Below are 26,765 nucleotides of genomic sequence, written 5' to 3'. Positions count from 1 at the left end.
GCATTACTGTGATCGCAGAATGCAACTATTTAAATATGAATCCTTGATTTATTTTGGTTATCAATTTTTATAGTCACTTCAATGTAGTGTGTGTGTATAAGTGCGTGCACTTCATGGTAGGTGTAAGTCAAATTAAGTAATCCAGGGAAACATGGTTAAAAAAACTTTTTTTTAATTTTCCCTTTATATATCTCATTAATAAGACTGATTCTTAAGTAATTGCTCATTTCTTACACTGCACAATAACTTGCATTCTTGTATTTAGAGCTGCAAAGATGAATTGATTAGTTGTCAACTATTAAATTAATTCTCAACTATTTTGAGAAATAAAAAAATTGCTTGTGTCTGTATAAGTCATACTAAATATTAAGTAGTCTACATAAATTATTTCATGGCTTTACATGAGCACATATGTGGCAAAAGAAATATTTTCAAAAAGTGCAGACAATATATAGAGAAGTAATGTTACAAGAGCATCTGTTTTCCAAAGGCAATTCTTTTTTTAGGTGCAGTACTGGATAACTACTGTATATGAGAAGTAAAAATATAACAATCGTTTGCACTTACATGACAAGTTTGAAAGAAACGTGTCACTTTAAATCAAGCTGCATCTATCTCAATGATTTCCTAGATTTTGTGATCACAGCTGGCTGAGCGACTGGGATCTGTTTCTCGAGTTTTCTTCTCTCCTTCTCTCTGCACTTTCAGCAGTGTCTGCTTGGGACAGATGAAGAGCTTTCCTGCAGATGTTCTTGAAGACAGGGCTGGAGAAGTAGTAAACCACAGGGTCCAGCACGCTGTTGAGATAGGTCAGGCTAATGGTGATGTAAAACACGGTGGTCAGGTCTTCCAGAGCAAGGCAGACTTCAGGATCAGAGAGGGTGCTGCTGGGTACTTGTTGGAACTTGATCCAAATCAGCAGTTGTGTGATGTTGCTCGGGAGGAAGCAAATGATGAAGAGCACCGCCACTACTGTGATGAAGCACAGAGCCTTCTTAATCTTTGCATGCTGGGCCAACTGTCTCCTTCTCAGGTGGCCAATAATTTGGAATGTGCAGTAGAGAATCACAAGCAGAGGCATATAGAAGGAAAAGAGGAATGCAAATTTATGCCAGCTCAGATTACTGTGGGCTTCAGTCTCAATCATGAAGCTCTCACAGTAGGTTGTGTTGTTGTGTTGCAGAGTGAAGACATGAGCTGACATTGAGATGGTGAGCAACCATAGTGCAAGTGCTCCACACATGGCTTTGGAGATACTCAGAGAGTTGATGGGATGATGGGGATGCACCACACGCATGTACCTATCCACAGCGATAGCCATCAAGAAGAGGGTACTTCCACTGCGGTTCATTGCCAACATGAAGAGGCAGGTGTTGCAGAGAGCGTCTCCAAACCTCCACTTGATCTCAGAGATGTAGTAGCTGGCACGGAAAGGCAAAACCATGATGAGAAAGAAGTCAGCCATTGCCAGGTTAAAGAGTAACACCGTGCTGCTCTTCCAGGGCTTCAGGTGGAAGCAGAAGATCCAGAGAGCCAAACCATTTCCAAGGACTCCCAAAACAAATTCTGTCACCAACAGTGGAGGGAGCACACTGATCAGCAGAGTTCCAGTGAAATTGCATTTCATGTTGAGTTTAGTGTTGCCTCGCTGGCTACAGATCAGAGGAATAACACATTGAGGACTGTCTGCATTCTTTAAAGGTGCTGTAGGTAGGATTGTGAAGATCCAGGATTTAGCCAAAGAATTTGAACATCGACAACTTCTCAGTCCCTCCCCCATCACACTACAGGCTGTAGGTGGTGCCAGAGGAGCCCAATTTTTTTTAAATGTCCTGCTTAATGTAGTTCTACTTGAACATATGGGTCAGTTTTAGCAAATATGACAGAAAGTTAGTTTTATAAATCTTACCTACTGCATCTTTAAAGGGAAACTTTGTGAAGTGGGTTTTTGCATTTCTAGGAAGCCCGGCTGTACTGCTTCTCATTAAATGTTAACACACAAAGTTATTTTAAAGAAGGGTTGACTATTTGCATCAGAGGGGCCAGTATTATTGAACATTATCAGTTTACAATACCTTGCATGTAGAAACCCTTTCAACATTTTGCCCTTGAGGCTTGTATAAAAATCATTAATGAGTCCTTTATCTTATTGCATTATCTTCAATTGAAATCCATTTACTGCATGTTTAACTGTTCTTGTTTCAATTATAACCATTATTAAATGACCCTGAGAAACTCTTGGCTCTTTCAATTTAGGAACTGGAAAATATTATCATATTTTGCTGTTACATAATTATTTTTGAAATCTTTTTATAATACCTAGTAATAACAAAGCAAAAACATGCTTTTATCTTTTCACTCCAAAAACAAGTGAGTTTTAAAGAAGGGTCTTGGTAAGCTAACCCATCTGCTTTACAGAGACTTTGATATAAGAAATTGCAGCAGCTGCACCACACTGGTTACTCTGAGAACAAAAATTGCAGCTGGATTGAACAAAAAACTCAACTGATTGTTGCACACACTACATGCACAGTATAAATAAACTAAAATGTATGTGTGTGAGTGCACATGTGTAGATCCCTGTTGGTGCACACATGCATGCATGTCTGTTTGTATTTGGATATGTTTGTGTGCAGGTGTGGATGTACATTCATGTAGTGTATATGGAGTTTAAAATTAATATTTCTTGCCCTTCGGGTAGGGGCGGTGTGAAGTGTGATGGTTTTGTAGATTCGCAGATAAGCAGAATGCTCTGGGGGTGGTGAGACTGATGGTTAGTTTTCAATATGTAAGTGAACTGTTGTACAATTAAATCATGTTATGTAATGTAATGTATCCATTGAAATAAACACAAATAAGAAGAGTAACAATTTTAACACAAGATTTGAATCTGATATCTTATTTTAAGAATGCTTTAGAAATAATGAGGAAGGAAGCTTGACAAGATAGCAGTGTCTGTTTCCTTTTGTGCGGTCTATTGTGGTATTTTGTGATGATTATTTGTATCATTTACTGTCAATTAGTCATGTTGAATGGGCCACTGTTGAGTGAAGAATTGGTTCTTTCATAAACCTTACTTAATACAGAGGCTAGCCTTAGGGAGCTCACACACACAGTTTTGATAAACCTATACTGCTGTCTAGTGGATAACATTTGAAAATGTGGCTTTGCCATATATTTTAGAGACTGCGTCATGTGATGCACGTCTCCCTCAGTCGGTTTTCAGGGATCATTCCTCCCCTCATGTAGCCTCCAAAGGGAAGTTGTCAGGTGGTGCAAATTTTAACAAGAAATTAGTTAAGAGAGGATAAACGTGTAATTGTTCAGTTTGTGTACAAAACATGTCAGAGTCAAGGAGTAGCAAAACTTCCTCTTTTAATTTTTTTGTAAAAAGGCTGTTTACAGACGCAGTAAAACATATGCTTAGAAGTAGGAGGGTGAGTAGTGAGAGAGGCTGTAGGCGTCACCATTGCTAAGCATTTAATTTTTTGTGGAGCATATAAAAGCAATTCATAGTGCTTTACAAAACAACATTAACACAGATATAAACTGACATCACAAAAAAGCAACTGTGGGGGAAAAACTTTCCATCTCTGCTTTTTGATTACTACCCACGCAAGTGTGCACTGAACCATTGTCCCATCATATCAGTCACTTTCATTACACATGTCAGGGCTCCCACTTAGTAATGTATCAATGGATGTGAGTTGGGCCTTGCCAGTTCAGACTAGTTGAGAATGTGTTTGCAGTGTTCAGACTGTGCGCAAAAATGTGAGAGAGCCAGTTTATCCTGCCGGGCAAACACATCCCTTTGTTCGCTTCTCCTGTTGTCCCATCAGCCCTTGTGTTTCTTTCACCTGCATACTTGGGGACAAAAGATCATGGTCACTACTCCACCCGGTGGAACTAACATGAAATTCCAGTCCTACAACCTTGAAGATGACTGAAATGCAGACAGGGCATTAAATATGAAACAACTGAAGTGTTTGTTTCCTTATTGCTCTTGGTAAGGGACTGAACAACTGCACATGAGTTGCATATAGTCAACTGTTCTTATTGTCTGACTTTTGACTTTGGATCGTGATTGTTTGACTTATTTCTGAAGGTTTTGGCTGAAGCTGTGAAATGATAAAAGATGAAGGAAGCAGTGATTGAGGCAGACTAAACAGGTTATTTCACATACCTCAGGTCATATGGTTTGTCAGCCACGGTTAGGCAAAGCAAGAGGCACAACATGCTAAAAACCCCACAAACCATTAAAGAAGGATATAAGAGAGTTTGAGTGAAAAATCCATTAATATGTTTTGTTGCTCTTATCAGCTTTCTTTCTCCTGTTTCTGTCACACCCAAATGCATTGAGTTATCCTAAAAGGCTGAAGACATTTTGAACATTGTTCATTTTATTGTAGAACACTTATTATCATTCTTTGCCTAAACATCTTGCGGACACAACTAACTGCAACCATATGAGCACCTCAGCTTAACAGACCCAATACACACCCAATACATTCATTTTAAACTATGGTTGAATTTGCTTTATGCCATAACACTGTTTGTATTAGATATGGTGAATAATATGACGCTTTATGAGTAGGCTACATAAAGTTAAAAAAATGTAGGCTAATTGTTGGCCTGGCCTATAATTCCATGTGTCACAGCATTCTACCAAAATGTAGGCATACCCTCTGAGTTTAATCAGACCTCCATTTCCTGGTTTATGTCACCACTTGAATGTTATTGTACTGGAAGATACAATCCTGGGATTAAAATAATAACGAGGGGGGGGGAAAACTGAAATAATCCTCATGCGTTTTGATTTCATTGAGGTGACGTCACTGCCTACAGCTGAAGGAGACGGACGGAAGAGCTGTGCAAAAAAAACAAACGGAAAACACAGCACAATATAATAATGGAAATGCTGATTTAAAACACTTAACTGTGATTGTATAAAGTTAGAAAATTTGGCATGTGAGTGGGAGGATGTCGGCGGCAGAAGACAAGATGATGATTTCCTCCACCTTGGGGGAGGATCCGTCCACGTAATGCGAGGCAAACACTCACTTGCTCTTCCTCCTTCAGCCGCGATGCATCCTCAGCAATGAAGCCGCAGCTTGGAGATGTCCGTCGCGCACACACACAGAGAGACTGGAGTCTAGGTAGAAGAAGAAACCTCTGATATTTCCTCTCGTCTGGACGTTTTTTGTTGTTGTTGCGTCTCCTTAAATAAAATAGTGTTCTTGCTAAAAGCGTCATTGTCAAAACTAGAGGATGAACAGCATCAGACGTGTGCCCACACGGGTGAAATCCAGGCGGACGGATCTCGGAGCGGAGAGGGAACATTTTGACAAGCAGCAGGTAAAAATATAAGACTCGGCGGGTTAATGCTCACTGCTGGATGAGAAAGCTGCGCTTTATTCAGGCCTGCTGTGGCTTCACCGAGTGACCGTTTGTGTGTGTGCGCGGTGCTCACGGCGTACCGCATAGGCCACGTTTCCAATTAACACCTTGACAAACTTGTTTATTTCACAATGTTTTTCAGAGCCAGGTGCTGCAGTTAAAGTCTAAATTCTGAGAGATTTGACCATGTAATATAGATGCATTTGACAAGGAGACTGAAAGCCAACCATTCATTTATCTCTGAAGTCTGTCCATAGGTATCGTGCTGATCTAGTCCTTCCTGTTTGGCCACCTTTCCTTCTTTACAATCATTTGTTTTTCTGTCTTTAACAGCCTTATTGTTGAACATAGTACTATTAGGATACAACAGGCACAACTGGAAAGAGCTTCAACTTTGAGATATTACCTTGTGGAGTAATAAGAAATCAGATTCAGTTTCCTTTGAACGTGTGCACTGAAAGAATGAGGTTTGTCTCATTCTTCATGCAACAGGTGCATGGGACTTCTGGTTGCACACCAATATACACCAATAAACTCTTTTATACTCATTACCATCATACTTCATACTAAGATACTTCAATGTAGACAGCATTGATGACTAAATGCTTAAATATGTTAAAGATTAAACACCCCAATCTGACTTGGAAACGTGAGATTAAATGGCTGCCTTGGAGTTTAGATTTACAACACTTTCAGTATTATGCTATCTAAAATGAGCTGAGCTTTTCCTCCACTGGGTGTATATTCCTCTGTCAGTGTTTTATTTGCTTTGGAAGCATGTGTAGAGAGGTGAAGCTGAGGTGTTTGGGCCCCTGCTTGTCTTTTATCTGCACCCTTTCTTTCTCACAAAATAGAATAAATGATATGTTACATTTTAATCATCACATCACATTGTAACATTTAAAAAGCCCCTATTTATTTTTACCCAGTCCCCTCCTTACTGCATAGTAAGGAGGGGACTGTTGCCCTGAGTTCACTTGTTTAATGTTGCAGCAAAAGGCAGCTAGTAGGTAGATTTCATTTCAAAACTAGGCATAGTTATAGTTCCATGTTGTGGAAAAATTTTCAACAAGGCAGGTTGTATGTAAAAGACCAGTGAAAAGACAATTGTCAAAGTGTTGTTTAAACAGCATATTCAGAATTGAGTGGAACTAGTTAAATTAACTGCTTTGAACTAATGTTCTTGTTTAGATGAATGACTGGTGCACTGCTCAGCTGAATGAATCCGCTGGGCAATGTGCAAATGAGGTTGGTGTATGAGGAAGAATCAGAATCCTGATTATTGTAGGGCTCTATATCGCCTCCAATCAGCATTTTACTACTAGTTGTTTGGATGTGGAGACTCAACTAGTAGTGTGGGGAGTTCCGTTATATATTATGTCTCTTGTCCTAGCGGTTCTCCGTACTGCTGATTCACCCAGTACCGAAACTCCTGCACCTCACTCTCTCCTGCATTCTCTCCTCTTTGTTGACTGTGTGTGTGTGTGTGTGTGTGTGTGTGTGTGTGTGTGTGTGTGTGTGTGTGTGTGTGTGTGTGTGTGTGTGTGTGTGTGTGTGTGTGTGTGTGTGTGTGGTGTGTGTGTGTGTGTGTGTGTGTGTGTCCGTTCCCTCACTCCTGTTGCCTGAGTGAGCGCCCATAAGAGAGAGAGGAAAGGGGGATGGGAGGAGGGTAAACAGCTACTGAGTGGGAGTAGAGAGAGAGAATTAAAAGCATGTTGGTCATGATTGTGTCACACATTATAATAAATGCTGATGTGTTAAGTGAAGACTTTGTTTTTGCAGTGAGAGCTTATGTCAGCTAATCATGAACATCATGTGAATCATGAGCTAATTAACCAGCTTGGCCAACTGGACAACATACAGTCATGGTTGCAAAAGAACCGCTTATCTTTTGTTGAATATTTTAGTGGATGCTGTATTAACAATTAACTTAGACATAACCTTATACGATCTGTGCAGCCATTCGTTCACTTGATTTAGTCACCCTTTTTTAATTTCATCCATACTGCCTTTGTTGATGTTGTTCAATATCCAGGTGTGTCCTTTTAATCTGATGAAACTGGTAATGGATATGATTTATGAACACTATTAGTTAAATTCCCATGTTAATGTGAACTTATATGGCAATGTTTTAACATTAACAATAAAGTAGAAAGTAAATCTGAGGGATTACAACTTTACAAAACATCAGATGAACAACATGTGTGGTGTCTGGGCTGGACGAGTTTATATACTGTATCTGTTTAGGAATGGATGAGCAGTTGGAAGTTTTACAAAACTATCCAGTGTGGGCTTGTGTGCTAGGGTTATTGCCTGTGTTGATGTGGGAGAGGCTGTGCTAGTTTTAATTAGAAAAAGGGACAAAGAAGCAGAAGGAGAGGAGAGGAGCAATATAAAGTTAATAAAAATATCAAAACAACCTTTTTAAAAGCATTTGATCTGAGAAAGAATATTACATTACAGCTACAGAAAAAGTTGAAAAGAGATTGAAGAGCTTTTGGAACACTTTAAATCCAAGTGTTTACTGAAAATGGTGTTGATTATATTCAACCTTCACTTCACCATTTCCTTTGTTGCTTCTGTGATTTAATATACTGGATAGGTAAAAACTGTTGGCATTCTTGTTAGTGCTACATGTAGCTAATAGGTGTGAGCTGTGCTAAAGTCTGTTTGTGACCTTGTCAGCCAGAGCCCCAGCAGCAGTCTGTTGAATTAAGCTGATAAGGACCTGCAATAAGTGCTCTTGCCTTGGGGCATTATGTCCAGTGAGAAGCAGCTCAGGTGTAGCGTTGATGCTTTGACTTCATGAACTTCAAACACTCTGCCACACCAGGATGTCAAAGCACATGGACATGCTGCTGAAAGGCAGAGATGACAAGGTAAGGTAGAGACGCCTCGAGGTTGGAGGTATCCATGCAGCATGGAGGCTGTAGATTGTGGAGTGAGTGTAGAGGCTACATTAATGCTAGCTGGCAATAGATACTTATGGCAGGCCTCGGGGATTAGTCCAGGCTTTCCCTTCCTCTCACTTCTCCTCTCTGCTGATCAGAGGATTTACTGACGCTTCAACCAGATGCAGCACTAACTTATTGGACAGTAGACAGTGTCTGCATGTCTGGAGCACTTTGACCGAATTTCTTTGTTATTAAAAAGTTTTGGATTTCATCTGACTTACCTTTGACCATGGCATTAAGGAAATGCTATCTGTGTTTGTTAGTGTGTGTGACCTGGGTGTAGGTTGATAGTGAGGCTTGATAGTGAGAAATTGTAATGTGTCGTAGCAGAGCTTTTGTGTGTTATAGTGAAAAACGTATAGTTAAATAATTAGTTAAATTTGCAGGCAATTAAAGAAACTGACTGGAAATTAGAGCTGTAATGAAGTCACTTTTATCGCTAATAAATTGTGATTGATCACTGTTTCCTGATGTTGTAAAGACCAAATTGGCAATCACGAAAATAATGGGCAGATAAACGGTTTATTAAAATAATCTTTAGTTTCAGTCCTGCAAGTAATTGAAGGGTTGCTACTTTAGTTTGATCCCCATAGAACCAGTGCCCAATTGCTTTGAGCAAGGACATGTAAGGGTATGTACACTGGAGTGCTCCCATTACACTGAAATTGACTTATTTCCCAAAATGCGGCAACACTAGCCGGTGTTCATATCCGCGTTGTTACAGTTCAGTAGTATAGTATTTGGACACCATCCACCTCATGTCATGGATTCGGTGTCCTTCTCCTTTCCGTCCCTTTCCTTGCTCTCTCGCTGCTCTCTGACTGACAGCCATCCTGAATGTACTATGGTAGTCTCCCTGCAGCCTCCCTGCTCAGCGGCCATCTGTTGAGACCTCAGTGCCAGGCTCTGTGTGCCAGAGCGCAGCTCCCATCCAACCCAATCGTCTACCCCAGCTGTCGGCCTTCCTCCCCCAACAAACCCCTCATTGTCACACATGCCTCCATGCTAGCCCGCTGCACTTGCCCTGTGTAAACGAGGAACTAGCAGTTCATTTGCGTCAGTAGCAGGCGGGGAGGTCACCTATGAACCAATACACCCCTCTCTCACTCTGAATGCCACAGTAGCCCCTCTGTGCTTTGTTGTGTGACCATGTATGTTTTGGTGGTTATGTGTGTGTGGATTGGGGTGGGGCGGTAACTCTCAGGTTTTGGTAATGTATTAAAGAGGCTTTTTTTAAGGGTTTTGTGGGATAAGGTGCCGGTGCCACTGATATGTGATTATGTTTCAAACCGAGATGTGACTTGGATTTCTCAACCTGTGTTTGAGGGTAATACCAAAGAACCACAGTCATATACCGTCATTTACTGGTATGTGCAACTTCTACTTCATATTATGGGCACGCACTCATGTTAAAGGAGCCTTTTTATGCAGGAAGATACTTTGGGAAAAGAGGCCAAGAGTGAAAATGTTGCTCCTTTTTTAATGGTTGAACTGCATGTTGGATTAGTCTATTATGTAATACTGTGATGATGAAGCTGCCTTGCTAGCATCAGATACTGTGGGCCAGATGCGTTAAAGGCCACATGACAAACAAGTAGATATGCATTTCCATTGCTGTACTTGTATTTTGTATTGTCTTAGTTTTGTCCTATTTTGGTGACTTACGTATTAAAACAATCACAGCTAAGCATGTAGGAAAATTAAAGATTTTTTTCCTGCAGGTTTTGACTAACTTGTCTATTTGTTTGCGACACCTCAGTGGGACATGGGACTGTAGAGTGAGTTATTCTGTGGCCCAGTGTTGATTACTTTTTCAGCACACTTCCCTCAAACAAAACACAGCACTGAATTGTGACTTAAGGCAGGGCACACCACACATTTTTAAGCCTGATTTAGCTGTGGGTGGGGTCACAGCAGGGTAATTGTTCTGTGTAGCCACAGCTTTGATCATTATGTAATGGTCATGTGTAAGTGAGTCAAATATCTCTCGTAGGAGTCCCAAAGGTGACATCATGGTCAAGCGTGTTTGATTGTGTAAGAGAGAGTTGTTCTACATTCCTCTGCTGTGCAGTCGGGCAAAAAATTGAAATTCATTTTAATTAATTTAAATTTACTTTAAAAGACAGGAAGGAGGAGAAAGAGACATATTATTTCTGTGTTGTCCACAACAAAAAATACTTTTAAAATTCCTTAGAATTACAAAGGTCATATTGGAAACGCAGTTCAAAGTGGAACTCCTTGCACATCATACAGCTAACAATGTAGAACATTTTTCATCTTTGGCTTGCATCAAATTTAGACTACATTTTGTTCATGCTTTCTCTTTGCAAATCAAAGCCCTCAGCACAGCTGCTATCAGGCATGATCAGCTCCATGGTTATTTCCATATAAAGAAACTGTGAAGAAATGCATTCTTGTTAGTGAAGGTTTAAAATAGTCATTAATATATATTTATTTGCAGATTAAAGTTTTTTTTTTTTAAACATTAATAATAATGTGATAATTGGATAAAGACCAATAGACATCCAAAAAGGTTATAGTGCATGGTCAGTAACAAGACAGCAACCAGGGAGATGGATTCAATGTCTTGCTCAAAAGCACTTCAGCAAGGTGACCAAAGGAGTAAATCTCTCTCAAATGAAGGATTGCTCCCCCAGTCTCTAACCTATAATTTTATTTTATTGGCACAAAAGGATGACCGTGACAAGAGCACTCTAGTGTAACATAACCACACCAGGCAGTTATCGTATTGCTTTTGGGCTGTGGTGCACTGTATCTAAGGTTCATTGAAATAAGTGAATGTCCATGGGGACACACATTCAACAGTGTGGAGATTTCTCTATCTCTTACTTCCTGCTACTTTTCAGCGACACTTGTTTTACCTGCTGTGCAGGTTGCAGAGCAGCCCGCTGTGTGCCCTGTGGTTCTGGTGAGGATCCCTCCTAAACTTAGCATCACAACCATTCAAATCATCAAGAAATCTAGCTGAAAGACTGTCTGTCTGTTTTTGGTCAGTTAATATCAGGCTTACCATAAGGTGAGAGCTGAAGGTCGGTCTGTACAAGGCTGTAGGTACACAGTGCAGAGTCATTGTTTCTCTGATTCATTCCTGCCATTGCAGAGCAGCCTGATATAATCTTCTCTCCTCTCCTTTTTAGCTGAACAGCATCAGCAAGGCCATCACCTCTGCTGAGACGCCTGTGAAGGAGAAACATGTACGACGTATCCTTTTTAAAAAAAAAAGAAGAAGAAAAAAAAAAAGAAATACTAACGAGTATAGTTTTTCTGTTCTGTTTTGCTCAGTAGTGTGTGGTACTGCCTTCACAGCACAACTTGTAAGGCATGAATACCCTTTTCGTGTCTCTCTTTTTGGACAGACAGTCATTGTTTACCTTCATAGGGGAAATGTGTCTGCACATTTAAGTCATCATGAAACTGTGCTTGGGAGGATGTTTATTCTGTAATTTGATGTATTTCCTGTTTGAACAGAATATTAGGGTGTGATCTTACAGGAACGCCTAAATCTGTAATGGTACACAAATGGGTTAATGTATCCCAGGAGGATAAAGTAATGAGATATAGATAGAAATGAATACGAAATAGTACCTAATCATTTTTCCTAAAGGTGCAGGCTATATCATGGAAACCTAACTATCAACATGTCTGTTTTCATTTAATTGTGACGATGTGGGAAATGGCACGTGTTGTATGTGGAATAGGCAGCAGTCCTGGGATAGTTTGTGCTTTCTTAATAAAACAACAACAGGAATCATCCTGGGGACTCACAGGGAGAAGGGAGCATACACTTTTTGGTCCTACGCTCTGGGCTTCCCTCTGGCTAGCAGCTCCATCCTCAGCTGGAAGTTCTGTCACGTACTGCACAAAGTCCTGCGGGACGGACACCGCAATGTACGGCACCAAGTACCTTTCTCTTAGTTAGATTTTTATCTGTACACTAAGGGATTGTTGGAAAGGCAAAGGGCTTACATTTATTATTTTTACTAGAGTTGGTTATTAAGCTGTCACCTTCACAGGTTCTACAAGACTGCATGAGGCATCACAGTTCTCTAGTTGAAATTGGGAAACTATGGGTGAGTCTTTGCATATTTATGACATCTTTTAAAAAGTTTTTTCCATTGTGTGTGTGTGTGTGTGTGTGTGTGTGTGTGTGTGTGTGTGTGTGTGTGTGTGTGTGTGTGTGTGTGTGTGTGTGTGTGTGTGTGTGTGTGTGTGTGTGTGTGTGTGTGTGTGTGTGTGTGTGTGTGTGTGTGTGTGTGTGTGTGTGTGTGGGTGGGTGTGGGTGTGTGTGTGTGGGTGTGTGTGTGTGTGTGGGTGTGTGGGTGTGTGTGTGTGTGTGTGGGTGTGTGTGTGTGTGTGTATGTATATGTGGGTGGGTGTGGGTGTGTGTGTGTGGGTATATGTGGGTATGGGTATATGTGGGTGGGTGTGTGTATATATTTGTGGGTGTGTGTATGTATATGTGGGTGTGTGTATGTATATGTGGGTGTGTGTATGTATATGTATATGTGGGTGTGTGTATGTATATGTGGGTGTGTGTATGTATATGTATATATGTGTTTTTAATTATTATTTGTGCTGAATTCTTGCCTGTCTGTTCCTGTGGTTTCCAGAGCAACCTCCATGACAAATACGGACAGCTGGTGGCTCTGTATACCAAGCTGCTCTGCACAAAAATGGAGTTTCATGTGAAGGTAAAGAGCATCCTGTCGTATGTCACTGCTAATTTACATTATCAAGAATAGACAGGACCACTGAAGTTATATCAAAGTTCATTTTTACTTGCGAACACAACAAGAAGCCAGTCTCCGCACTACAGAATAGTACAGACAATGACTAATGTAAGCCTCAAACAGTAGCTTATTTATGTGTGAAATGCATCATAATACAGAGTTTGATGTCGTCAGTTATCTTGTCAGTCGATGACTTCTCCCTTATCTAGTCAGGGAGCGCCGGTTCTTTCCACCGTGCTCAGACAAGGACACGCAATGGCTCCATGTTATCTTGTTTAGAGTATTCAGTATAATATTCTATGCAAAAAGTTTGATAATAACAAGAGAAAAAGTATGTAAATCTAATTTTTTTCTAACAGTCACACCACACCGTTTGTATGAATTCATAATGTGGATGGGAATAGGCACTAAACCTCCAAAAATGTACCTCTACAGCATTCAGAAATCCCACCGAACCTGGAGGCCACAGATGAAGTCCTGGAGCGCACTGCAGGAACAGACATTAATAATGTGTGAGTTTACAAATACTGTGGAAATTACTTTTTTAAGTATCTGTTTGGCCTTAAATCCTCAAACATCAGTCATAAGCACAGCTGCTGCCACCCAAACAAGTTAAAAAATAAACGGTCCAACCCTGCTGCTCGTTTAATTCCACAAGAGGCCTGTACTACGAAGCAAGATCAACATGGCCTGGATTTATTTCAGTTACCTGGCTTCACCTAACCCTAACAACCGCGGTCCCGCATAAGCTGTGTCACGACAGTGGTTAACAACTAGTTCAATCAACCCAGGGTTTCCCGATCCAGCGGCGAGCGCGTTCACATAAAAGAGGCGGTGTTTGCACAGCACGACCAATCGCAAACATCTACCAGAGCCGCATGTTTTATATAAGAAGAGCAAATTATAATTCTACGTAAATAAGAAGAACACAGACACGGTTTTACAGGCAAAATGCAATACAGTCGCTGCTTCCTAAAACAGGAAAGAAAGCTGGCAAAAAAATAGCGGACGCTGTACGTGCGTAAATCACAACACTTATCAATATCACTTCCTCATCAGTCAGGACCAAGATCTGACCATAATTACACTTGTGCTTTCCATAAACTGTCGTTGCTTTAGCGTATTATTTCAGTTGCAACCTTGGCAGTGGTAAGCGATCGTGAGAGCAAATAAAAACACAATTCAAACCAATGTGCGCATTGGCGATGTTGTAATTGTAATTCCCTCCCATTAAAATATATATATTTCATAAAAATACCCATCAGGGAATGTTAACGGGGTTGTCAGTCTCTAAATGTTTTAACTTTTTTGAGCGTCTCTCTCTCTCTCTCTCTCTCTCTCTCTCTCTCTCTCTCTCTCTCTCTCTCTCTCTCTCTCTCTCTCTCTCTCTTTCCTTCCCCCTTCTTTCTTTCTCTTTCTGTGCACCGAGCTCCGCCTGATCTTCTAAAAATGGTGACGACGTTATCAATAGGGTATTGATTGGTCAGTAGGCGGTGCTTTTACACCGGTTGATCTCTGATCTCCAACTTAACGTGCTCCCAACCAGGTTAGGTGTTCAGCATAAGTTACCACGGCGATTTAACCTGGTAACAACTGATCCACCGTTGTGGTACAGAAAATCCTGGGTTGAACCTTAAGTTAGCTCGTTAACGCCAAATCCTGCTTCGTAGTACAGGCCTCTGGTCACATCCTCATTGTTTCTGAATGGGGCCTCTTTTATGTCTAATGGAGGTATCAACTTCTCTCCTGCAGGTTCCAGCTCACAGTTGAGGTGTTTGATTACTTGGACGCAGAGCTGAGGCTGGCAGAGACAGGTGAAAAAAAACAAAAAAAACACCTTTCCCCTATCGTACTCTTCCAAGGAAGAGAAACTTGAGCTACAGTAGAGGGCTGCAGCCTGCTGACATTATCTATTCATGTACAAACGCAAGCCCTTTTGAAGAGGGTTATTGTGAGCTACTCTTGTCCTGCCTGTGTTCACATAGACTGTAGTCCTTTTTTTTTTTTTTTTTTTTTCAGAAAGGGATTTCAATCATGTGGTTTGGTTTTAACTTGTGTCCTCCTGTTTGGCCTAAATTGTGTTTTAATTGATGAGGAAATGCCTTCAATTAGAGGACATTAAGTTGATTTCCTCCGGATCAACTGCAATGGTATGCTCCTCCCATGCCTGCAGGGTGGAGGCCCAGGATCACATCTCAAACACCATAAACAAATTTTGCGGCTCTAATGTGAATGAAGTGTACTCTGTAGGTGTACTCGCACATTCTCAGTCTCAGCACTATGTTTTGGAGTCATTGGCACAAAATTTCCTTACTAATGTTTGCATGTTGCTGAAAGTATGCTACCTCAGCAGTCAGCTAGGCACTCAAGTAACCAAAGAACCGAATGTGAAAACTCACTCTGCGACGCTAAGGGTCTCAATGGAGACATTTTTTTTTTTACCAACTGTATCTGCAAAGAGCCCTTATCAGATTGATTTACCTAATGGGTAAAGTACAACCTATGTTTGCACCACAAGATTCCTTTATCAATAATCCAATGAGGACTGGACAGGCATCAAGTACACAACAAAATGTTTGGTAAGTGACAGTCAAAAGAGATCCTTAACATGCACTGTATGCTCCTGTCTTTGATCTCTCTCTCTCCCAGTGATCCGACAGCTCAACACATCCATCGCCATCTCCACTCTCACATCAGGCCAGTGTCGGCTGGCCCCACTCATCCAAGTCATCCAGGACTGTAGTCACCTCTACCACTTCACCGTCAAGCTGTTATTCAAGCTGCATGCCTGTAAGAACAGTTATTACTCCCTCTTAGCCTAAGAAGTCTGGGATCAATGTGTTAAACGTTATATATCGATAAAATAAATCAAGTAAATTATGGCTATAATTTAAGCTATGGCCTTGAGATTAGTTATGATTCTCAAAGCATTAAAAACGTTGTTCCATGTTGTGGATTTCAGGTCTCCCCGCTGACACTTTACAAGGTCACCGTGATCGTTTTCATGACCAGTTCCACAGGTAGGTCATCCATGAACACAGGCTACGAGTGAATGAGACGGCAAATGGGAGAGAGTTGTGTGCAACATAATCCTGCCTCACCCAGCAGTGCCCATGCAAATGTGCCCATCACATCTTCCCATCCCCTGCCCTTTGTCAGTTGGTGTCACAGACACATTTATATCTTTGCTGCTGAGTTCAGAGAGAAGTGTCCAGGGTTGGGGAAATGGTGCCATTACAAATTATGTAATTTAATTGTTTTACCTAAATGGTTCATGTGTATTTTAGTACAATGACATACGTTTGCCATACTTGCCAACTGTTGTAAAACGCATCAGAAGCCATCTATAATAAGTTTGGAAAATATATTGTCCTTTGTCCCACAGTCTTAAGACCTTCTTCAATAAAGCCAGAGACATGCTGTACTTCAAGAGACTGATCCAGATTCCCAAGCTGCCTGATGTAAGAGCTCAGAGGGATGGCGAGAGCCTCCAACTTGGATGTCAAAGACTAATGCTGCTACAGTTAGCGACAAACTGGGGAAATTGGTTTATGTTTACATAGACAACTATGCTCTGTTTAAACCTGTAAATAAAGGTTTTCTCATAGTCGATCATAAATAAAACGATAACGCAGTTTTACAAATTTAACCAACTTTTTTTCTGTCTCTTTGTCAGTCCCCACCAAACTTCCTGCATGCAGCCTCACTGGCCAAGCACGTGAAGCCAGTGGTGGTCATCCCTGATGAGTACGAACCAGAGCAACAAGAAGAAGAAGACGACGATGACGATCCAGAGCCGCTCATCGAGATCAGCGAAGCCTCAACGGCCAGCATACAGGCACAGCCACAGGTATGGCACATAAGTCACTGATGCATGCAGGTGTACAGTCACTCACACAAGTACTCACACAATTCTGTCATGATGTTATCTACATTTGTTTTCACTTATTATTTTACTTTTTCTCAGCAACTGGACATATTTGATCAGACGTTTGGACCTCCAAATGGAGGCATTAATGACAGGTGAGCCAGGGTGATTTTTCTACTGTAACCTGTGAGTGTCAACCATACTATTTGGTTTCACTATGCACTCTGTGTCAGCACACTATGACATTGTGTTTTCTGTCCGGCAGAGATCTCCAGATTGAGAGCCTGAAGCTGGACCTGGAGTCGTTGAGAGCAGAACTGGGGAGAGTCAAAGCAGAGGTAAGGACTTTTGAGACTGAATCACCTGTTGCTGAGGTTTCAAACCTTTTTTGTGTGCATAGAAGAAATGTGACTGCAGAGGCCATTATTATCTACATGCAAAGGAATCTGGTCATGTGCTGGGTGGATGCAAATGCCGCTCCTGACATGTGGAATGTGGCAAGTAGCCTCTGAAGGAGACAAGGATTTCCAGTTGGGATTTTTTACGTCACAGCCTGCAACCTTTTTTGCTTTTTTTGTCTTGCGTCTTTCCTCTCTCTGCTGTGTGCCCCACGTTTTCTGTTGCTACAAAAGCAGATGTAAAGTAGAAAGATCATGTAATAAGATTTGTCCGTTATCAAGAAATGAGCTGGTGGTGTTTGCAAAAAATAAATGCATCTTGTGAGTGTGAATTTCAAGATTGTCATGTTGAATGCTGAACAAACGGAATATGTACTGACTCAAGTGGATTATTCCTGAAATGTCGATCTCTTTTCCTCTCCTGAAGGCTCAGCGTTACATCACACAGCTGAAGTCCCAAATCAACAGTTTAGAGGCAGAACTAGAAGAACAGCGTGCACAGAAACAACATGCTCTTGTGGAAAATGAACAACTGCGCATGGAGCTGGAGGCTACGCGTCGCCGAAACGCAGAACATGAGAGCTCACAGGCCTTCTTCATTGAAGCAGAAAGTAAAACATACAGTCATCATTGTCTCTTATTCATGGACAAAATGTGGTCAAGTACATACGATAACGCTGTCCTCTCTTCGCTGTGCAGAAAGAGCGCAGGCCACTGAGCAGCGGTACAATAAGATGAAGGAGAAGCACACAGAGCTGGTGGCCAGCCATGCTGAACTACTTCGGAAGGTACAGACAGACTGCAGACCAGTCCATAGTTGTTTGTTTTAAATTAGATGTCAGCACCTGGCTGTGTGTGGTAACAATAAATGTGTTATTGTGCTGACAGAGTGCAGACACTGTAAAGATGTTATCAGCAACCCAGCAGACCCAGGAAGAAGTGGAGAGGACCAAACAGCAGCTGTCGTTTGAGGTTGATCGAATAAAACAGGAAGCTGACATAAAGGTTGGTGCATTTGACATGTACTTTTTTTTTTTTTTTTTTTTTAAAGAAAACATGGAAGTTTCAAGGTAGCAGTGTAGATGTATGTAAATAATGCTGTTTTGTTGTCACTGAAGCTGGAAGAGCAGAAGTTTGAAATGGAGAAGCTGAAGAGACAGCTGGAGGAGAAGATGGCAGAAATGATGCGCATCAAGGGGACTCTGCAGAGCAGCGAGAAGGTGAGGGTACATCTGTAACTGTAAAATACAGCAACAACCTTGATGATGTTTAGCTAATTCACAATCATTTAGTATTTAGAGTTCTATGTTTGGAGGCTTGAGGCATGTCACACATTTCCGGATGGACTTTCCTTCCGACACTCACGGCCATCTGCCTCTTCTGGCTTCTCTCTTTGCCAGACGACGGAGCAAATGAACAGCTCAGTGACGGCTCTGCAGGCGGAGAAGGAGCGTCTGATGCGATCTGTGAGTGAAAAGGAGGCGGAGCTGTCGTCTCTGCGGCAGGCTGCGCAAGTGCAGCAGTCGTCACTTCAGCAGGAGCGAGAGAGGAACAGCAGGGAGCTGGGAGAGCTGCAGGGAAAACTGCAGGAGAAGGTGAGTCAGGACGGACGAGGCGAGCTCAACAGTGTGAACAGCAGACTAGTCTCAACTCAATACATTAAGTTGTATTCAGCAGTATTTTCGGTCTGTCTGCTTCAGAAAAGCATGCAGGCTCATAATTAAAGCTATTAATCACATTACAATCAAGCCCAAATATTGTACTGTGCAGTATACACCTCATCAATCTTTGACTCACAATCAGTTTTTAAGGCATTTTAGAAAACCTGCTGTGACAAATAATGGCATCCAAACTGGTTGACACACGCTCTACTGAAAAGGAAAAGGCTTGAAGCACAATTTTCTTTGGTTATTTTGTACAACAATGGGAAGGGAAGGCTATACCATGGCGACATAACTGAAAGACAGGGTCTGAATACTGCAGGGAAAGTGTGCTGTAGTGTAATCTGGAGTAAGCATCTTCGTGTATTCATCAGGCTAATCAGAAACACCGGAAATACACAGAATAGCTTTATAGGCACTATAAAGACATACTATATAAAAACAGCTCACATAAATGGTCTTGGAACAACGCCTTTATCAATGTAAATGTAGTCAATGTGAAGCAAGAGCTTCTAAGCTATAATTTTAGTTAAAAAGAATGTATGCTCCACAATAATTTTGGATGAATAAAATTTTTTTAAAATACTTGTCATTTTATTAAACATGAAGCAGAATATGGGTGTACATGGATGCATGTAAATGTGCAAATATTTTATCTAGACTTCCCGCTTTCTGCTGTACTTACTGCACCTAGTGTGGACACAGGCTTCATTTGGTCAAATCAGTCCAACAGTAAAGCTTGTTGTTGCTGAAACTGTATTATTGGGTGCAATGTGCACTCAAGATTGGCTGTCATGAGATGTTCTGATACAAAAGTCAAACATCTGGATGTCAGTATAATTATGTTGTCATCAACAAGTATTAAACCATACATGTATGCATGTTCTTTTGAATGTGCATTTGTGTGTGCATGCATGTAGTCAAGTCAGGAGGAGCAGCTGAAGCAGAAGCTTCTGGAGGAGCAGTTTGCTCTGCTGCAGGGCACTGTCACAGAGGCTGAGAACATCATCCAAGATGCTGTTGCTAAACTGGATGATCCCCTTCATATACGCTGCACCAGCTCTCCAGGTCAGTCCCCTACTTCATTATTTTACCAGACATAAACTGAACAGATCAACAACAAAGTAAGTTTGTGAGAATTAAATAAGTAAAAAAGCAAAGACCTTGACCCTGGCTGGTTGACCATATACAGTGTATTGTCTATTCTGAAGACTTCAACAAAGCTTATGTTTTTATTTGTTCAATCCTCTTGTTTGTCCTGCAAACACAGATTACCTCGTAAGTCGGGCGGAGGCCACATTGGGCTCCGTAGACAAAATGAAAAAGGGCCATGCAGATTATCTGAGTAACATGAGGGGTGAGTTTGCTCTGCTTCTTATTCAACATGATCCTGCTGACCTTATGACCGTTTGTGGCTGGTCTGTTAATGTGGCATACTGCTCTCTTTATGTATGCTCTTGTAACCAGATGCTGGAGGGCTGCTGAGGGCTCTGACCCAGTTCTCCCACTTGGCTGCGGATACAATCATCAATGGCAGCGCCACTGCACACATGGCACCTACTGACCATGCAGACCGTAAGGAATATCTAGACTAGCTCATGGCATTACAAAAGTTATAAGTGTAGATTTTAGTACTTATAACCCAGGACATTCATAAACATGTAAAGCTAAATCTCATTTCATTTTCTCATGAGGTTTCAATGTGTCAGTGTAAAAAGAACGCTGAATTTGGCCGATAGTTGATCACTGCCCTTTTACACCCCTCAGGACTGACAGAGAACTGCAGAGGCTGTGCCACTCAGAGTCTGCAGTTCTTCCGGGACTTGAAGTCCAAGACCACCCTCCCGAGGGCGGACCCGGCCTCCATCCGCGTAATTGTTCAAAAGATCCTGCACTTGGGCCAGGTGAGAGACACTAACTGTTTTTTGTTTTTTTTTATTAAATCTACCAGGGCCTTTACCAACATTAAGATAACGAGCCCCAGGTTCACTACATGAGATATGAATAACAGTTCTGTATACATACAGAACTGTTACAAACATGTTATAAATACACAGTTTGCTGCTTGCAATTGTACAATTGTTAGATAGAAATATGATTGTGAATAATAGAACATCTGTTGCCCTGCTGTGTAACCCCTGCACTGTGTGCACAGTGTGCAGTAACCTAACCTAGGTTTGCTGCAAACAAAGAGACCACTGCTGCATCATACTGCTTATTTAGCATTTTCTGTACACATTCCTACCACTGCTTGTTTCTGGGACAGTGAGGTAAACGTGTCAGTACTCCACCACACCCAGGTCTCACATTAATTTAAAGTGGAAATTAACCCTCAATATAATATATATATATATATATATATATATATATATATATATATACATACATACATACATACATACATATATATATACATACATACATACACACACACACACATACACACATACACACACATACAAATTATTTTTTGCTTCCAAGGAGGCCTAACATGAATTGCTGAAAATGAGATTCTGCCTCTGACTTTGACTTGGTGTCAGTGGGTGTTGGATTACTGATACATGAACTATTTTAGCTTCCCTCTACAAAAAGAAGAAATCCATAGGAAGCACATCCAACAACCTCCATGCAGTGTTATAATATATATATATATTATAATATACTATAATTTGTGATATTTGTAATGATATTGTATGATTTGTCAGGCTATCCAATTTTATTTCCCCCTAAAGGCTTGTTAACATTTGTGCTCAGTTTTCACCAGTCCTTACCAATATTGTTAATTTGTATTTTTTTTTTTTTATCATTACTAATCATTTTTCCTCTTGTTATATCCAGGAGCTGCGGCCAAAAAGCATGGACATTCGTCAGGATGAGCTAGGAGATCTGGTCGAAAAGGAAATGGCTGCAACATCAGCAGCTATTGAGGAGGCAGTCCGCAGGATTGATGTAAGTAATCTTTAAAATTTAAGATGTGCCAATATTATCTGTAATGATTTTACCTGTAATGTTGTGCAGTGTATCTATTGTAACTAATAAATGTCATGTATGGTTCTGTATTTAGGAAATGATGAATCAGGCACGAAAGGACACATCAGGAATTAAACTGGAGGTCAATGAAAGGTTTGTTAATTTTTGGGACTTCAAACGCCAACTTGTAACAAGATGCATCATCATTACGGTTAAATTAAAATCAAACTGGGTACAGTCATAGTCTTTGAGATTTTGAAATCTCTCATCACGCTAATAATTGTATGCAGAGCCCAGTACCAAAATGCATCCTCTGTCTGTTACCTTTTTCTTTCCTGTCATTTTTTTAGTGAATGTTGTGAACTGAAGAAAAAACTATAAATCACTGTGTACAATTTGTTCTAACTCAACTATTTCACTCTTTTACAGAATCCTCAACAGCTGCACAGACCTGATGAAGGTACTGTTGTTTGATGTGTTTTAACTAATATACTGTATGTTCTGTACCGCCATATTGTACCCTGCATATATCCTATATTTTAATTAAAGTCCTAAAGAACATGTGTTTTTTATTTCTTGGTTCTCTTCTGTTATCTACTCTTCCATAGGCCATCCGCATGCTTATCATAGCATCTACAGACTTGCAGAAGGAGATCGTCGAGAGTGGGAAAGTGAGTCACGCTGTTCTAATTTTGAATCCAAAACTGGCAGCTCGATTTTGTTTGAGTTCAACAGCTTTTGTTTCTGAGATCAAACCGGGAGCTGATCTGCTCCATTCAGAAATACAACAGACAATTCTAACAGTACTGTCGTTTTGCTTGTTCAGGGCGCCGCCACCATTCAGGAGTTCTACGTCAGAAACTCTCGCTGGACTGAGGGACTCATCTCTGCTGCCAAGGCTGTGGGATGGGGAGCCACCGAGATGGTGTAAGTTTAAAAGGACATTACATCTTGTATCCTTATATCATTCAGTGTATTTCCTGTAGCATTTTTAAACACCACTGTCAAATTAGTTATGATTCTTACTGTTAAAAAATGGTATACACAGAATGTGGCTGCTTTGCTAATAACAAAGACAAAGCTGCGGTTGAATAGTGTTTTCTTTTTTTTTTTTTTTTTTTTTTGTTGTTGCTTAGGAAGGTCCCTAACTGAAATGACCCGGAGGTATTTAAGTGGCAGCAATGATAAGAGCTGGTCGAATTCTCTAATGCTAAGGAAAGGTGCTTCACTGCTCCTTTAGCAAATGGTATACTGGTCCATCATTTACTAAAGTAAAGGAGATAATGCCGTCCCACCATTCCTTGCGGTGGCAACATTTAAAGCGACGCACCATTCGGCCGTTCACGGAAACAAACAATATGCCTATCTTGCTTAAATTTAACAATTATTTTCATACAATCATACTAATTGTTTTTCCACATTTATTGAGACTGCATGAAGCAACACTGTAAGAACGCACAGGGTGAAGTACCTAAGATGCGCTATTAGTAGTTCATCTTCGGTACATTGTAGTTTCACAAGCCCTGACAACATCCGCCATTGCGTAGCAGAGTGCAAGTGCAGTCAGATTCTCTTTACACCGCAGTGGTCTTTTGCTTAGTCTTTATGAAATTTTCTTGACCTCATGACGTTTTTCATTGAGGTCAAGAAAAAGTGGTTAGGAAAAGACGTAGGGTGTAATTCTTTATAAATATACAACAGCAGCCCAAGAGTCGATGCTTGTGACATTATAGAGAAACTTCTGATTTTATTTTGTCTTTAATCTTTGTCACTGCAAAGTATATGTGCCATTATAACAAAAAGATTATTGCAGCTGTCAGAGCTAGTTCTTTCCAGGGAGATTGCTAGAAATGTTGGGTTGCAGCTCAGGCACAATGAACATCTTTACCTTGCTTCCTCACAGGGAGTCTGCTGATAAAGTGGTGCTGCACACAGGCAAATACGAAGAGTTGATTGTCTGCTCCCACGAGATTGCTGCTAGCACAGCACAGCTGGTTGCTGCCTCAAAGGTAATGGTCTAATTTCAAGAGAAATACAATAGTTAATACATTTTGAGATACTTTATTATTGTATAAATATACTACATTGTATTATGCTAATGAGTTTGTTGGTTGTCTAAACTGGGTCATGTGGTCTCACTCAAATGCTCTCCTTTGCCCTCAGGTTAAGGCAGACCGCAACAGTAAGAAGCTGTCAGTTCTCCAGCAGGCTTCTCGCCATGTGAATGAAATGGCAGCTAATGTGGTTGGCTCAACAAGGACGGGCCAGGAGCACCTGGAGGAAAAAGGTGAATACAATTTGATCGTTGTACTACGTTGTTGTGGACTCTGGTGAGCATCTGTCTAATAACTCTTAAACACGGTTTATGTGCAGAAACCATGGACTTCTCTGGGATGTCCGTCATCAAGTTGAGAAAAGAAGAAATGGAGTCACAGGTAAGTCACGTGACTGAAGATTGATTGCAAAAGGCTGCAAGTGTATGCATACTTACTTTTGATATTTTATGTTAGCTACTGAAAACATTCAGTCCTCATATTCATAATAATTACATTTAATTAATTTTAATTCTGCAAATCTCCAGGCATCATCTAAAACAGGCCATATTATATTTCTGTGATATTGAGTTTAGAAAGATACATTTTTGCAGTGTGTGCTGAGTGAGGATGAGTTTCATTATTAGTTGTGAGTACAGATTTCTGCAATCTTATGTAAAACTGGAGGCTACTAATTGAAACAAATATCTTCAGCCATAAATAAACTTAAAGAAAACACAGTTTAACACTAACCGATTAAACTGAACTAAATATATCAGAAACAGTTTTGACCATAGATAACCACCTGTTTATTTCCCGCCCCTCAGGTGAAGCTGCTGGAATTAGAAAGTCAGTTGGAGAACGAGCGTCTGCGTTTGGGCGAGCTGAGGAAGAAGCACTACGAGTTGGCGGGAGTTCCTTTAGAGCAGGTTTCTGAGGGGAACGGTGAAACCTCCTTGCTGGCCAATCCTGTCGCCATGTCACCAAAACCCAGCAAGCCTGCTCTCTTGAAGAAACCTGCGTTGGCCCAGAAACCCAACGTATACTCCAAAACCACGGTAATGGCTGTAAAGAAAAAGCTGAATGTGGTATGGGGGCAAATAAGATATGACTTGTTGGTAAATCTTATCTTTATCTCTCTCTTTTCTTCTGTGTGTTGCAGTTTAAGTAATGCCTGAGCAGAAGAGGAAAATTCTCCACTAATGGATGGTTGGATTGACCAGAGAAAGATCCTCTTGTTGTTTCCTTTAAGTTGCATGCTGACAATCCTCTGCCTCATCCTGCATCTCATTGTTTTCCTTTTTTTCTTTTTGCCAAAAATCAACCAGAAGCCTGATTTTTGACCCTTGATGCCTGTAAGGGATATGCTGTCTTTGCCCTTAGTTCCTTTTTTTAAAGATATAAATGCATGCAATCCATGCAGAAACCTTTTTATTTTAGTATTTGGCATCAAGAACAAAAAGGTTAATATTGTGTTTTTAGGCTGCGTGAAAATGTTTTTTTCAGCATCAGAATTTTCTTTTTAGATGGTTAAGTACTACTGCTGCTTTTAGAATACAAACCATGATAACCATAAATCGACAGCATATCTTGTATTGTATGTTAATAGTTAATTTTCATCATGCTTTGGAAAACCTTTTTGCACACTATTTTGGACGTTCCTTACAGAGCACATCACATTTTTCTTGCTGTGCACTACTACATGTTATTTATGTTGTGGTGGGCAGTAAAGGAAACTGGGGAATCACATTGTGTGTATCCATGTTGCTGCAAAAGTTTTACATAAATCCTACAAGGCTTTACCTTTATAAAGTTCAAAGAGTTTATTGTCGTATGCACAGACAGAAAGCATGTTTCCCTGCACAATGAAATTCTTACTTTGCCGTCCACACTAAATGTCATACAATATCATTCAAAAAATAACAAATAATAATAAAGGAGCATGGACGGTGTTCCTCTTATGTGCAAAACAGCTTTCTGTCTCAACAGTACAAGATTGTCTGTCTGTCTGTCTGTCTGTCTGTCTGTCTGTCTGTCTGTCTGTCTGTCTGTCTGTCTGTCTGTCTGTCTGTCTGTCTGTCTGTCTGTCTCAGAGGCCTTGGAATGTACTGTACTAATGCATTGGGTCATACCTGTAAATACAAACAGTCTAGGAGTGTGCCACTCGCACCAAGTATAATTCATATCTACACTCATCTCTTGAATGTCCCTTTATTAGAGGACAACCAGGATATTATGGTAAAGCATATATATCTATAGACTTAATGCTTGCACACAAATATCGGATGTAGGTGTCTTTAATTGTCAAATGCTTCTTTTTGACTGAAGGAAGATTTAGGGGTAAGTTAATGTACAATAGGAAGGTGTTCAAGTTATCTTTGCCTATGGCAGCTTTTCATACAGGGTCTTAAAATGCATCTTTTTATGTTCTGTCCTTTCCTCTGTACGAAATGTCTTTATACACTCAGATCTATTAATATATTTTAGTTAAGATAATAGTTGTTTCTCCTTGTAAGAAGTGTAAATGTCAAACACATGAACAATAAAAGGTTTGATTTAATGTCCCATTATGTTACTTCATCTTGTTTCGATCCTATTTTAGCTTCTATTTTTTAGGTATAATTTGTTCAAAGACTTGATCAATAATGACAATCACAACACAAAGCACATTAAGGAAGAAACTAAAATGAAAAAAATTTCAAATCACTTTTTTTTTTTATTGAACACGAGAGA

At 40.5% G+C, this 26,765-nt stretch overlaps 2 protein-coding genes across 3 annotated transcripts; one reads left to right on the top strand and one right to left on the bottom strand.

The window, feature by feature from the left end:
* Nucleotides 1-562: 562 nt before the first annotated feature.
* Nucleotides 563-1,696, bottom strand: LOC120560983 (hydroxycarboxylic acid receptor 2-like). Its single transcript, XM_039803916.1, has one exon. It carries the CDS (start codon nt 1,625-1,627, stop codon nt 641-643), a length of 987 nt encoding a protein of 328 aa, XP_039659850.1. The 5' UTR covers nt 1,628-1,696; the 3' UTR covers nt 563-640.
* Nucleotides 1,697-5,077: 3,381 nt separating this feature from the next.
* On the top strand, nt 5,078-26,597 carry hip1rb (huntingtin interacting protein 1 related b). Of its 2 annotated transcripts, none has more exons than XM_039803914.1 (32): nt 5,078-5,355; nt 11,510-11,573; nt 12,118-12,260; nt 12,386-12,442; nt 12,983-13,063; nt 13,538-13,614; nt 14,855-14,916; nt 15,752-15,892; nt 16,065-16,122; nt 16,488-16,563; nt 16,779-16,952; nt 17,070-17,125; nt 17,236-17,308; nt 17,796-17,979; nt 18,068-18,156; nt 18,257-18,373; nt 18,487-18,588; nt 18,769-18,963; nt 19,950-20,097; nt 20,300-20,386; nt 20,497-20,604; nt 20,797-20,933; nt 21,868-21,978; nt 22,094-22,152; nt 22,429-22,459; nt 22,608-22,670; nt 22,826-22,926; nt 23,903-24,008; nt 24,163-24,286; nt 24,373-24,434; nt 24,860-25,090; nt 25,195-26,597. In XM_039803914.1, the coding sequence occupies exons 1-32, from the start codon at nt 5,269-5,271 to the stop codon at nt 25,201-25,203; spliced, it is 3,213 nt and encodes a 1,070-aa protein (XP_039659848.1). In that variant the 5' UTR covers nt 5,078-5,268; the 3' UTR covers nt 25,204-26,597. The 2 variants fall into 2 exon arrangements, with proteins under 2 accessions (XP_039659848.1, XP_039659849.1); XM_039803915.1 differs by lacking the exon at nt 5,078-5,355 and adding an exon at nt 8,147-8,276.
* The last annotated feature ends 168 nt before the right edge of the window (nt 26,598-26,765 follow it).

This window comes from Perca fluviatilis, chromosome 6 (assembly GCF_010015445.1).
Source record: "Perca fluviatilis chromosome 6, GENO_Pfluv_1.0, whole genome shotgun sequence".
Classification (NCBI taxonomy): domain Eukaryota; kingdom Metazoa; phylum Chordata; class Actinopteri; order Perciformes; family Percidae; genus Perca; species Perca fluviatilis.
This window is presented reverse-complemented; position numbering and strand designations above follow the sequence as displayed.

Bases quoted from the DNA above. Each gene is read 5' to 3' on its own strand.
- hip1rb (XM_039803914.1), top strand. From the start codon at position 5,269: ATGAACAGCATCAGACGTGTGCCCACACGGGTGAAATCCAGGCGGACG. The intron at 5,356-11,509 runs GTAAAAATATAA...TCTCCTTTTTAG, and splicing joins AACATTTTGACAAGCAGCAG to CTGAACAGCATCAGCAAGGC. The intron at 21,979-22,093 runs GTAAGTAATCTT...TTCTGTATTTAG, and splicing joins AGGCAGTCCGCAGGATTGAT to GAAATGATGAATCAGGCACG.
- LOC120560983 (XM_039803916.1), bottom strand. From the start codon at position 1,627: ATGAAATGCAATTTCACTGGAACTCTGCTGATCAGTGTGCTCCCTCCA.